Genomic DNA, 12263 nt, shown 5'->3' on the forward strand with positions numbered 1-12263 from the left:
TTACTTTTGTACTTTTTCAGTGTGATAACATGAAAAGCAAACAGCAGCGTTTATGTGTTTGCCAGGAATTGTGGCAGTGGCACGTATTCAGTGAATATAATTACTTTCATGTTACTAATAGATTAATCTTATTCGTCAATTGTAAACAGTCAAGTCAAAATGCAACTATGCACTGGACTAATCCGTAATAGACTGAGATTTTAAATCCTTGGGATTCCTCAACCAGTAGAGCTGATGAGCTACAATGAAGTATTATATATTATATTATATAGTAGTATAACTTTATTGCTCAGTACAAATGTTAGACCAGCATGTTCATTTTATTAGTATGGGGAAAAATAGCTTTCCAAAATGTATGCCTTATGAGCATTTGTCTGCACTACAGCAACTGCCCTTTTTAGCCACTTGGGGGCAGTGGAAACAGGCTATATAAACACAACATTGACACAATCAGTCAATGTTAAAAGGGTGAACTTGCTAAGAAAGAGCTGTGTGCAGATGCAACTTTAGCATTTGTTTTGAGTTGTGTTTCTGGTCCATGAAAGAATTGAAGTGTAATATTTGTTTTCCCTTCAGCTTTGCACTGATTTCCAACAGCTCCAGAGGGAAATATGTTTTTTTGCTGCTAAATGCTCCGCTATGTTCACCAGCTAGTAGCTAACTTTGTATGTGTCGTTTTGTGCTGGGCATGTAGCGTACAGTGGGTCTGGGACGAAAATCAAGACAGCAAAGTTGCAGCTACTAAACCAAACAAATGAGCTGAAAGACAATCAAAAATTCATAATAAAGACAAAAACATTTTAAAATGTATCTGTATCTCACTATGTTAATTTTAAGATATTCAAAGACTCCGTAGATGGATGCAAAACTTTTAGCCCATTTTGGAAACCAATTTTATTCCATATCTGGGTTTTTTTTTCCTACAAAAACACCATTAGTCAGTATGAAAATAAGCTTGACGAAAACTGTGGTATTAGCAGTGAGGAGCATCAGCACCATACAACAACTGTTATATGAGCTGCAATGAGAACATTTCATTCATTGTAAAATTGTCTTGGCAAGTGACCCAAATTAAAAGAACAAAATATAAATCTGAGGTATAATAAGGACACAAAGAAAAAAAAAACATGAAAATGGATTGATGAAGCACTGAAAAGTCATCAACAAAATAGGATATGATGGCAAACAGCTTTAACATAAATACAGCATCATTAGCAGGGAGTTATGTATCTCTGTTCATGTCTCAGAGTTCAATGAATGATGTTGGCGGGAACTGAGTCATTCGATGTGTTGGCAGACAGCAGGACATACTGAGGTGACATGCTGTATCCCACATGCAGTGTTTGTTCTGTATCCAAACTAAGATGTCAGCTACAGGATAATGCAGCCGCTCAAGACTGTAAGTGTGTCCCGCAGGTCATTTAACACAATCCTTTTCACATTCTCATACAACCACTGCGTGTTCTGCTTCCTCAACATTCACCATCTCCCCCTCCATCGCCACTTCCACTTGAGAGTTCACCACGTGCTGCCCATCAACTTCAGTTGTGGTCACATGTACCACCTGGATCTGCACCCCAGCCTGCTTTAATCTCTCCACGTCCTCCTCACACATCTCCGCCACCCCTCCATCCTCCACCACAACTGTTGCAGTCTCCTCCATCTCCATCACATCTACAGGCTCCACTGTGACGTGTTCCACCTGAATTCCGTCATCCAGCAGCACCGTTTCAGCTCCTTCTATGCTCTGTGTTGCTATGGCAAGGGTGGCGGTGGCGGCCGAGTCAGTAATAATCAGTTCTTCAGTAGACTTGTTGTCCTCGATGGAATGGACGTCTTTCAGGTGGGCCTTTAGCTCTTTAGGGTGGGTGAACCACATGTCACACATGGTACAGTGGTTGGGCTTGACTCCTGTGTGGCTCACAAGATGGTCTTTGAACTGGTCCCAGCTGTTGAACACACTGCTGCAGACCTGTTGGAGGTGGTACAGCAGAAAACAGTAAGTCATGGGAAAATGTACATTGCAAATTAGAAGAATAGAGAGGACCATCATCAAGAGAGGATCATCAGAATTCTCTTTTGAGTAACATGGGAGGTTAGCTGATAAAACATACTACATAGACATACTAGACGATCAGAAGATTTACCAATTAATCGTGAGGGCTAAAAACACTGATAAATATCCTTCACAATATATACATTTCTTGTTTTGTATCAGTAGTTCAAGTAAAAACTGGAACCATCAATGACATTGCTTGAAAAATGACTTCTACAATTAATCAATTATATAAGTTACCCAGTACATGCATATATTCAATATTAACTATTAAGCAAACTCATGACTGAGATATTCTTACTGTGGGGCAAAGAAAAAAGGCTTACATTAAATCATGTGAATGAATGTGGTGCTTCTTTGATGCTAATAAGTTTATTCTGTAGCAATAACTTAATTGTTACCCATGACAAATCACCAGAATTTAAGAAACTGTATGACAGTAAAATCAGTACATACAGCATTAGAACATTAAGCAGTACATCAGTCTGCACACTAAAGGAGGCATGCATCAGAATGTCTGGGCATAATGTCTTAAAGCTTTTAGCGAATAACTACATTTACATTTACATAAGGAGAAAAAAGTATTTGGACATAGCCTATTCTGTCAATACTGCACTGGCGTGGGAGTTCTCGATGGCCATGATTCTGGACAAAGTGTACCTGGCATTCATAGAGTTTCTTGCGTCCTTTCTTGGCTCCAGCCCCATTCTGACAGGCTGCCATATGGCACTTCAGAGTGCTGTTCCTTGCAAAACGCTCATGGCAATCTGGACACTCATAAGGTTTTTCACCTAAAGATGAACACAAAAACAAACACGTATCTCAAGACATGTAATGTCGCATCTGCCATCAGTATTTGTCTGTGTACTTTTCACATGAACAAATTGAGCTCAACCACCTTTATTTCTCATTCTCACCTGTGTGTTTCCGCAAGTGCTCCTTAAAGTGGCCGAAGTGGTCAAAGTGCTTCTTGCAGTATTCACAAATATGCACTTTCTTTTGGGGTTTCTGGTTTCGAGACAGCTCCTCTACATCAAAATGAAATGTGCTGATGTGCTGCTTCAGGGCACCCTCCCGTGTGTAGGCTTTACCACAGTGGTTGCACACATGCGGCTTTTCTAGTGAGCCCAGGTGTGTTTTCAGGTGCTGCTTGAGGTGGTAATACAACTTGAAGCTGCGGTCACACTTGTTGCAGCGGAACATGTTGTCCACTTGGGAAATCTGAACCTCTACGATCTCAACATTCTCCAGCACCTTGGAGGCAGTCACTGTTTCTTCCTGATACACAACCTCCTGCCAAGCACAAACACAGAAATAACAAACTTTTGCGTTAATCTTTTCACATGTAGGACTCCACAGTTTACCAGTTCATAAGCCAGAGGAACATGAAACTCAGCTTTTAATGAAAAAGGGATAATACCTCTTCTATTCCTCCCTTCTTGATGACCTGTAGCGTAGGTTCCCCTTGCTGATATTTGCTAGTTATGTCAGCAAGAAGAGCCAAAGCAGAGTCATCTGACGCCGCCTGAGCATTCTTTGCTGCATCAACCACCTCCTCCAAGCCCGACTCCTCCACTTCAATGGCCCCTTCCCCTATCACCTCAATCTCCACCTGGAGAACATTGAAAATACTCAGTCCTGCTACTTAAAGGTCACTTGTGTTCACTTCATACATTAGACAGTTGTATCACCAAGAATGAATTCTATTAGCAGAAACATGCAGGCTCTCACTGAAATTTCAGCCATTTGTAATGTCCAGCACTTTGCAAAGAATTATACCATCATACTGACCTGTTCTCCTTCCACTGAGGGTAGGGTTTCTGTAATTACATTAGATGTCTCAGCAATCTTCCTCTTTTTACCTTTGCTCTTTGCCATCACTGAGGCATTCTCATTTATCCTACAAGACAAAATAAGCTCTTGCTGAGAGGTAACAATGTTTATACTTTGCAGTCTTGTAACAAACTTCTGTCCACCTCATAAAGCACTTCACCAGCACATTCGTAAAATACATCAATTAAACTCTGAGAGTGACACAATTTAACGTCTTCAGCAGCGAAAGGTGACAGGATAACTGCGTGCAAGGCTCACTTGTTGTTGAGCGCCTTGATGGCTTCCTGCATCTGGAGGTATTCAGCAGCCTTCCAGACATCATAGGCCTCCTCTTCTCCAGCTACAGCTAGTGTGGCTGTGTAAGTGAACTCCATCAGCTGGCTAAAGGCTGTGTTGCTCACTCCTGTTAGAATATTACAGAGCAGCAGTGGTAAGTAAAAGCTGTTCTATGTAAGAAACACAGGAAAATATATCTCATGTTTGGAACATAAAACATATTCAGTTTGTAGCTCAGCCATAACTACTGAAAATGTTTGGTAACACCTATTGTAATATATACCGCATTATGATGAATAACATAAAATCTGGTTCTATTGCCACTTTCATTTTACTACATATGCATTAAGACTTCCATTTTTTACAACCTGGGTCATAATTTTCATAGTTTATGACATTGTTCCAATCAATAAGAGCTGGGGATGTGATGATTCTTTTAGAAATAGCAACAGTAGGGGAAGAAAGTAGAAACCAAAAGAGTAACACAAGTGTTCAGACATGTTCTCAAAGAAACTCTAGAGCAAGACTGATAAACCTGCCAGGCTGATGTATCAGCCAGTATGAGATTATTATGGATACGTTGACAGAAGTCTGTTTTGGGATATTACCTTAATCAGCATTGTTTTCATATCAGATAAGAGGTTTTAGTCTCATTTTATTTCCTCTAAAGAGACATCTGACTATTGATTTTCTAGAATTTAAATGAAGAACAGAATACCTTCTATCTCCACTAGTGGCTCCTGGGTAAAATCCTGGAAGAACTTGTGGAAAAACTGACTGCATGCTGCCAACACTGCTTTATGGGCTCTGAACTGATGCCCTGCAAGAGGAAAGAAGATGTGTTGCTTAGCAATTAAATTAAGGCATTGTGAAGATGACCTACAATGTATGCCTACTTACCGTCCACAATTAGAGTAATGTCTGTGAACTGGTCCAGCTGTCGTTGTTCATTAAGTTTGTCCATCATGACTTTGTAATGTGCTGGGTACTCGCTGCCTTCATCCAATTCTCCCTCCATTTCAGCCGCCATTAGTTACCTGATCCTTCCCTGCATGGAACCGAGGAAAATGGACATGCAATTCTGCATATTAATTGACCTTTGACTTTATTTTACAAGACAGTAGACAATCTGATCGGAGTAAAAAGTAGACAACTGCTGCACCTCCATACATTTTCCCACCAAACTATCTACGGTACATCACATTTCCTGGTCTTTGTGGTTCCAGTTTCTTTGCCAATAGCAAGTAACCCTTTAAAAGTGGTTTCAGAACAATTATAGTTAAACATTTCACAGTGAAGGCTCAGATACAGAAGAACCAGAAGTTTCAGATATATGCAGATATATGCACTCACGGTTTGCAATTGTGTTAAAGGAACCACATTTCATTAAATGTTAAGCAAACGCATTTGACATTTTGATTGCTGCATCACTGAATTTGCAGTTTTACAGCTGTCAGAGTGGCATCTGAACAAAGAAGGAAAACTGCAAATGAAATTGCATTGGGTGCAAAATAAGTGAAATTATCAGCGGAAAAAAAGCTGAAAAGGCTTTACAGAGTAACAACACTGCTCAGAACGAGGAAGTCAAGGCAAGGGCCCATGAGAACCACACCATTTGTAAACCTGGTTAAACGTATTTCTTGCCAGAAACATCAAAATGAACACTAACAACACTGATATATTTTAAGAGTGGATCTTAACGTGCCACACGAGGAGAATATAATTCAGCCCATGATCCGACACATGGAGCTCATTCAGGTAACAGCTTTGCTAGTTCGGCTCGATGTTAGCTTAACTAGCAAACACAATTCCTCAGAACAAAACAAGCCATTTTACTTACCCGACAAGCCTATATAACCAAAGCGCAACTTACCAGGACTAGATATACCTATGTAATCGTTTCGATACTGGAACATGAAGGGAATAAACATGTTATAACCCCAAAGTGTTACAGGTAACGGGCCTCTTAGCACGCTCGCCATTTCGCGTTTGACAATCAACATTACGTCATCAACCCGCGCATTAAAATACACTTTTCCCATACAGATTTCCTAATTAAAGCCACCGTGGGTCAAAGAACGCGTTTCAAACCATCGCTTTACATACCTCGAGTTTGGTTACGTTGTTTCAGAAAGTTGTTCTACGATAATATTTCCCTCGACGCATGTAGCGCTGTACTAGACTCGTCGCTCCAAAAAGGGCGGTCGTTGAAGCCTCCGGCCTCGGCTTCCCAGAAACCCTTGCAAAGTCCAGGACGCTGAGGAGCGTTGCTTAGTGACAGCATAGAGTGACAAGTGTTTACATGTTCTAGTGACGAACAGCTGCTTTGAATCAGGCAGACAAACACTTACCAAAAGAGAGTTAAAGTGTAGTCACATTTAATTCATATCACTTGCAACTTTTTCTTGTGAAGTAATAACAATGTTGATGTGATCCGTGCATGAAGTATAATTATTCTGCATTTGCTCACATTCTAAAACGAAAAATGCCAGCTAGGAGATATGGGGGTGTTTCATAATTTCATTGTCGTACTTATGCTAGTGCAATTTTATGTCCCCCGTTACAGCCAGTTTCCAGCTATACTTACATACAAGTAAGAAAAAATTGAGCTCTTGGGTAAAACCCGCCGACAGCCAACATCACACACCCGCAGCAATTGTGCACCAAACATACAAGAACGTCACAAGACCCAAGTAAAAATTATTAAGAATTTTATTTGCTCACAAAGTATATCTTACCATCTATATTACTCTTTGCTTTTAATTATATGGCTTGGTGTGGATTTATATGATAAATTCAGTTCCTTTGAAACTGACTGATATGCATGTTTATAGTAAATTCAGGTCAGCGTGTCCTCATATGCTATGGTAGGCTACGTGACGCTGTAAATGAGTAACACAGGGTCACAGAATAAACTAGTCTTGACTGGACACTCTAAGTCACAGGTCATTTTTTGTTGTATCAGCTGATTGCTGACTACGCCAACGGCACCACATCTCATTCATTTACTCTGTACACTGAAGCATGTTTTCTGCTGTAACTGCTACTTGTATGTGCCTTGGTGTAGCTTTAGCTCTAACTTAATTCTTACCAGAGGGATTACTGGCAGTGCTTCCACCATGCTGTTATGTACAGTGTGCAATACTACTGGTATATTCCCTCTTCTTGTCATTAGATCTCCAAGTGTAAAACCATACTACCAAGTAATTGGACATTGCTACAATATAAGACTTGAGTGCTCCTGATAGGACTCCTTGAATCAGGACAAGCAGCAGGAAATGAATTGTTCCACCTGTCAATACTATCTCAAATATATAATTTTATGAAGATACACTTGGGGTGGTCACATGCATCAGTACCTAATGCAAGGCAATCCAACAACACTGCAGAATACAGCCTAAAATCACCGTGGGCAAACACTTATTGAAAACAGCAATAAGTTGCAAATATAGTAAATGTACTGTGAATATAAATATTGTGTAAGATTATCTGATACTGGGCATGTGTTGTAATTGTGTCCTTCACCTGTACTGCTCACGGTTTCAGACAATATTTTATAAACCACAGTGGCACTGATGTGCTGACCTAGTTATAACTCTACTGGCCTTTGACCCTAGAAATCAGTGCCTTAAGTGCTTTGAACTGCATGGCCTATATCTGTAGACAGACAACTTTCTAGATTGTTTACAACTTTTTTTTTTTTTTTTTTTTAAATATATACCTAAACATTGGATTAGATTACTGCCCTTTATTGCAGTGTCACAACTGACAACAACTCCTAGTAACAACTCCTCATATAAAACTGGGTAACAACAAGAACTAACATGTCTGCAGAATAATTTGATAGAGCGCCTGGAGCTTTAAGTTAGTTTCTGCAGCTAGTGGTGTTTTTAAGAGTATTTTTCTCACGAAGCTACTGTGCTTTGTGGTTCTTTATCTGTTGCTCTGGTGAGTCAAATTCCTCTTTTCAGATTATTTGTACTATTTTTCTTCCCTAAACTAAAAGAATAGCATTTGCTCACTTAATGATCTTCTATAGTCAGTGCTAAACATCACACTGTTTATAGTTTCCTCCCTTTTCTGTCTTTGTTCTGCAAACTGCAAGATACTTTCTCAGGAATGATGCCACTTGTGCATATTAAATAACTCCTCTGTGTTTGTGTTAACCGTGCAGAAATATGCTGGACACCAACCAGAGTCCCGCCCTCTGTCCTTTTTCACTTCTCTCTCTGTCCTAAGAGTAAACAACAGTGTTGCACAATCTTCTTCAATGTTCTTGGAGATTCATTGTACACTTCTATGATATATGTTACAGAATGTTAAATTATTTAATCTACAAGGTAAACACATGCTCTAATCTCCAGGGCTAACAAATCTTAACCAGCCAACATAAAGAGGCAACTTTTTCTCCACACAGTATTCTCCTGAAGAAATTTGTCAAACCGCCATTTGCTACTGAACATTTCCCATTAAAAAAGTCTCTAACTGCAGAAAAGTGTAGGCATCAGCACACAGCTGGGACTGAACTTTGTCCTCGTTCCAGATTCGGAAAACAACAGGCACAGTATAAAAGGGGGGAGCTGCGGGGGAAGAGGCTTGTTTTTGTTCAAGGATTTGCAGCAACGAAGAACTGAGCAGGGGGAAAGAAACTTTTTAACCAACGGGTAAGTGTCAGATTTTATCCAATTATTTAAAATGCAGTAAATACCCCAAAAGACAAGTGTATTTGTTAATATTAATTTTTACAGCTACAATAAATAAACTGATAAATACTAAATCACAGCACCTAAGGGTTTTTCACAAGTGAAGTTGTCGTGCTTGCAGTGTATCATTGTATCCCACTTCAACCAGCCACTGAACAATTTTCTACAGTATTTAAAATTTCTTCCTGCCATGCATATAGCAATACATTGCAGAAATTTTAGACTCTTTGCTTTCAACATTCAAGCACACTTCCTGTTGGACTATGTACTGTTTACTTGTGTTTACTGTGTGTATCAGTGAGATTAAATGTGTATAGAAACAGCACAGATTTGAAAACTTCAAACAAACTGCCTCACCTGCACAGTTTCCCTTATATAGCAATATCCAGTCTAGCCAGAACTTGATAACTAGAGCAATTTGGAGAATGTAAAAATGATAACCCTATTCTGATCTTTTGTACCAGCCTACCATTTTTTGTTTGCTGAGTTTGACCAGTCTCTGGTGTCCTCTTGCTGCCCCCCACCCCAACTTCTCCCTCCTCCCCACCACTATCCCCTTCTTCCTCTGTGCTCAGCAGATTGGGGAAGTGAGGAGGCACCACAGAGATGTGGGCATGCCTCAGCCTGCTCCTCACTCTCTGCCTGCTCCATGGGGGCGGAGCAGAGAGTGACGGGGATGGGCCTCGCTGTCAGCCACCACCAGCCTGGAAGATAGGGGAGGTGGACCCAATGAAGGAGGCGCTGGGCCAGGTGACAGTGGTGGCACTTTTACAGGCCAGCTGACTGTTCTGCTTGGTGCAGGCTTCCCGGTATGTGCCCTTCATGTGCTAGCCAGTGTCCACCATGACATGACATGACATTGCACCCCCTCCGAAATCTGTATCAAAACATGACATTATCATTGCTTGGTTAGTCAGGAAGTGTCCTGTTAATATTTGTTTGTTAAGCAGACTATCCAGGGAAGCTTTGTGGACAACTTACTAGTTAACTTATTGTTAAACTCATGGTATCTGATTGCGCTTCTCTGAGCAGAGTGGATGGCCTGCGCCAGAGGCTGGAGAGTCAGGGTTTGAAGGATGTGACCTACATGGTCATTAACCACCAGGGGGAGGAAGCACAGCGTCTGCATGCTGTGCTAGCACAGAGACTGTCTGAGAACATCACCCTTTACAAACAGGAAGAGCAACAACCTGATGTCTGGCAGACACTGAGTGGGGAGAAAGATGACTTTCTCATTTATGACAGGTTTGTTGCCTGCAGTGGACAGTTCATTCAAAAGCAGAAGTTGTTCCTGTCTTTTTCCTCTTTATTTATTTTGACCATTAAAGTTGCCATACATTGACCTCACTATGCTTTTCTATCCCTTTTCCATCAGATGCGGCCGTCTCACCCACCACATTTCCCTCCCATACTCCATCATCGGACAAGGTCATGTTGAGGGTGCGATCAAAGATACCTACTGCAAACGCATATGTGGGAACTGCACACATGAGGTATAGACCACACACAACTACATGAATATACATGAATTCGAACATAAGTCCTCAGATAACACATCTAATCAAAAATAAGCTCATATGGTGAAATCTCTTTTTCCCCAGAGCACTGACACCCCAGAGGAGTGCAAAGGGAAAGCAGATGCACAGCCTACCACAGATGGGACCCCAGCTGTAGAGGAAGACACTGGACATGGTCATGGTCATGGTCATGGTCATGGTCATGGTCATGGTCTTGGGCATGGTCACCATCATGGACATCACCACGGGCATAATCATGGTTTTCACCCACGTGGCTTTGGCCATGGCCGTGACCATGGAACACAGGGGCAAGAGCAAGATAGTGGGGTGTCTCAAGGGCAACAACAGGCAGAATTAGGACAGATGCAGCAAGCAGTGCAAGTGCACCTGGTGTCACAGGAGGCCAATGGAGCCCCTGTGAGGCCTTGAGTACCACAGAAGGCTAGGTGAAAGTCAAAGTACAGCTGACAGTGGACAGCAGGCTCTGACAATGAAGCCTCTCCTAAGGTCAGCTGATGCTGACACTGACGCAGGCTGTTCGGCGAGGCAGGGAGCAAACAACCGGTCGGTCTCTGACACTGTGATAAGGCTCTGCCCGCCTCCTGACAGTGACACGGACTGATAGGTGATGCAGCCAATAATGTTAGGGAGACCTGACAGTGACGCTCGCCTCCTGCTGAATGACAGCAGCCTCAGCCAGCCCAATGAGCCTGACCCCCAGGTGTCGTGAGCTGAGGATGAGAGCCTCACCAGCCAGCCCAATGACCCTGACCCCCAGGTGTCGTTAGCTGAGGATGAGAGCCTCACCAGCCAGCCCAATGACCCTGACCCCCAGGTGTCGTGAGCTGAGGATGAGAGCCTCCCCAGCCAGCCCAATGACCCTGACCCCCAGGTGTCGTGAGCTGAGCATGAGAGCGTCAACAGCCAGCCCAATGACCCTGACCTCCAGGTGTTGCAAGTTGAGGGTGAGAGCAGCTGTAAGCTGGCTCTGATATCCTCATATTAACATCAGCCAGCAACACCAGGGTCAAGCGCTCTTTTAACCAACAAGTATTACCCTGGGAAAAGACGGGGCAATCCCTGACAGCATGGACGTGGGATAGATGATCAAGTGGAGTCCAACATCAGACTGATAAAGATTAAATTAGGCAGATAAAAACACCAACTAAAACATGTATTGTTAGCTTGTGACATTTGGCAACAGATATCCACATCATTCTATCATGCCTTGAAAAACATATGGTGTGTTTCACCTGTCTGAGCGTGTCTGTCAGTGGGTTGCTCTCATCCTTTCTCAGGAGTGAATATGGTTGTCATGTTCATAAATTGCCTTCTCCATTTTGCTCTCTCCATCCTTTATGAAACCAGGCGCAGAAACTATGCTCTAGTGGCGTCTGTATGAAGTCCGGCAGGAGAGAGAGGAGAGGAAACTTTAGGAACATGATAAGCACTTAAAATATTTCAGAATTCAGTATGTAAGGATACTTAAGGAAACAGAAAAAAATTCGATACAGTCTGCAAATACGGCACAAATTAATGATTAAGAAAAAAGAAGAGAAGATGCTATTACAGTTTCTCAGATTCTATGAATTAGGTTAATATCAGAAATCTGTGAAGAAGGCTGTAGAAACCTGAAAGCACTGGCCCGTTACTGAGTAAGTCCAAAAGACATGTAAAAACAAATCTATAAAAGCTTATACCAGCGATGTGTTTGTCTGTAGGGCATGCTATTGATCATTATCCTTGAGCACAAGCTTAAGCGCATCTCAGGTATATCTTTTTTTACACCTCCAACGTGCACATTTGAAATTAGTATTTGGCATTCCTTTTTTTGTATGTTCGTTTGTGCATTCATTATATTTGCCATGTAGGCAGCAT

At 41.7% G+C, this 12263-nt stretch overlaps 2 protein-coding genes across 6 annotated transcripts in view; one reads left to right on the top strand and one right to left on the bottom strand.

Moving 5' to 3' along the window:
- Positions 1–292: 292 nt before the first annotated feature.
- Positions 293–6362, bottom strand: znf131 (zinc finger protein 131). Of its 2 annotated transcripts, none has more exons than XM_022757731.1 (9): positions 6272–6362; positions 5066–5213; positions 4884–4985; positions 4148–4292; positions 3848–3956; positions 3477–3668; positions 2974–3349; positions 2717–2847; positions 293–1972 (listed from the first exon to the last, which is right to left on the bottom strand). In XM_022757731.1, the coding sequence occupies exons 2-9, from the start codon at positions 5193–5195 to the stop codon at positions 1445–1447; spliced, it is 1713 nt and encodes a 570-aa protein (XP_022613452.1). In that variant the 5' UTR covers positions 5196–5213; positions 6272–6362; the 3' UTR covers positions 293–1444. The 2 variants fall into 2 exon arrangements, with proteins under 2 accessions (XP_022613452.1, XP_022613453.1); XM_022757732.1 differs by lacking the exon at positions 6272–6362 and adding an exon at positions 6039–6158.
- Positions 6363–8722: 2360 nt separating this feature from the next.
- Positions 8723–12263, top strand: part of selenop (selenoprotein P) — a 5337-nt gene continuing 1796 nt past the window's right edge. The window contains exons 1-6 of one of the 4 annotated variants that reach the window (XR_002665463.1): positions 8723–8829; positions 9447–9677; positions 9901–10113; positions 10244–10361; positions 10470–11220; positions 11278–11315. Coding sequence is in view for 1 of the 4 variants with exons in the window: in XM_022757833.1 (XP_022613554.1) it covers positions 9475–9677; positions 9901–10113; positions 10244–10361; positions 10470–11120 (1185 nt within the window). In the remaining 3 variants the exon portion in view is untranslated. Of the gene's footprint in view, positions 8830–9443; positions 9678–9900; positions 10114–10243; positions 10362–10469; positions 11221–11277; positions 11316–12263 lie in introns of those variants that run through there. The other 3 variants (XR_002665461.1, XM_022757833.1, XR_002665462.1) reach the window with 3 other exon arrangements.

This window comes from Seriola dumerili, unplaced genomic scaffold (assembly GCF_002260705.1).
Source record: "Seriola dumerili isolate Sdu_G_001 unplaced genomic scaffold, Sdu_1.0 BDQW01000290.1, whole genome shotgun sequence".
Classification (NCBI taxonomy): domain Eukaryota; kingdom Metazoa; phylum Chordata; class Actinopteri; order Carangiformes; family Carangidae; genus Seriola; species Seriola dumerili.

Bases quoted from the DNA above. Each gene is read 5' to 3' on its own strand.
- znf131 (XM_022757731.1), bottom strand. From the start codon at position 5,195: ATGGCGGCTGAAATGGAGGGAGAATTGGATGAAGGCAGCGAGTACCCA. The intron at 3,957-4,147 runs GTGAGCCTTGCA...TTTGTCTTGTAG, and splicing joins ATCAAGGCGCTCAACAACAA to GATAAATGAGAATGCCTCAG. The intron at 3,669-3,847 runs GTCAGTATGATG...AATGTTCTCCAG, and splicing joins CCTCAGTGGAAGGAGAACAG to GTGGAGATTGAGGTGATAGG.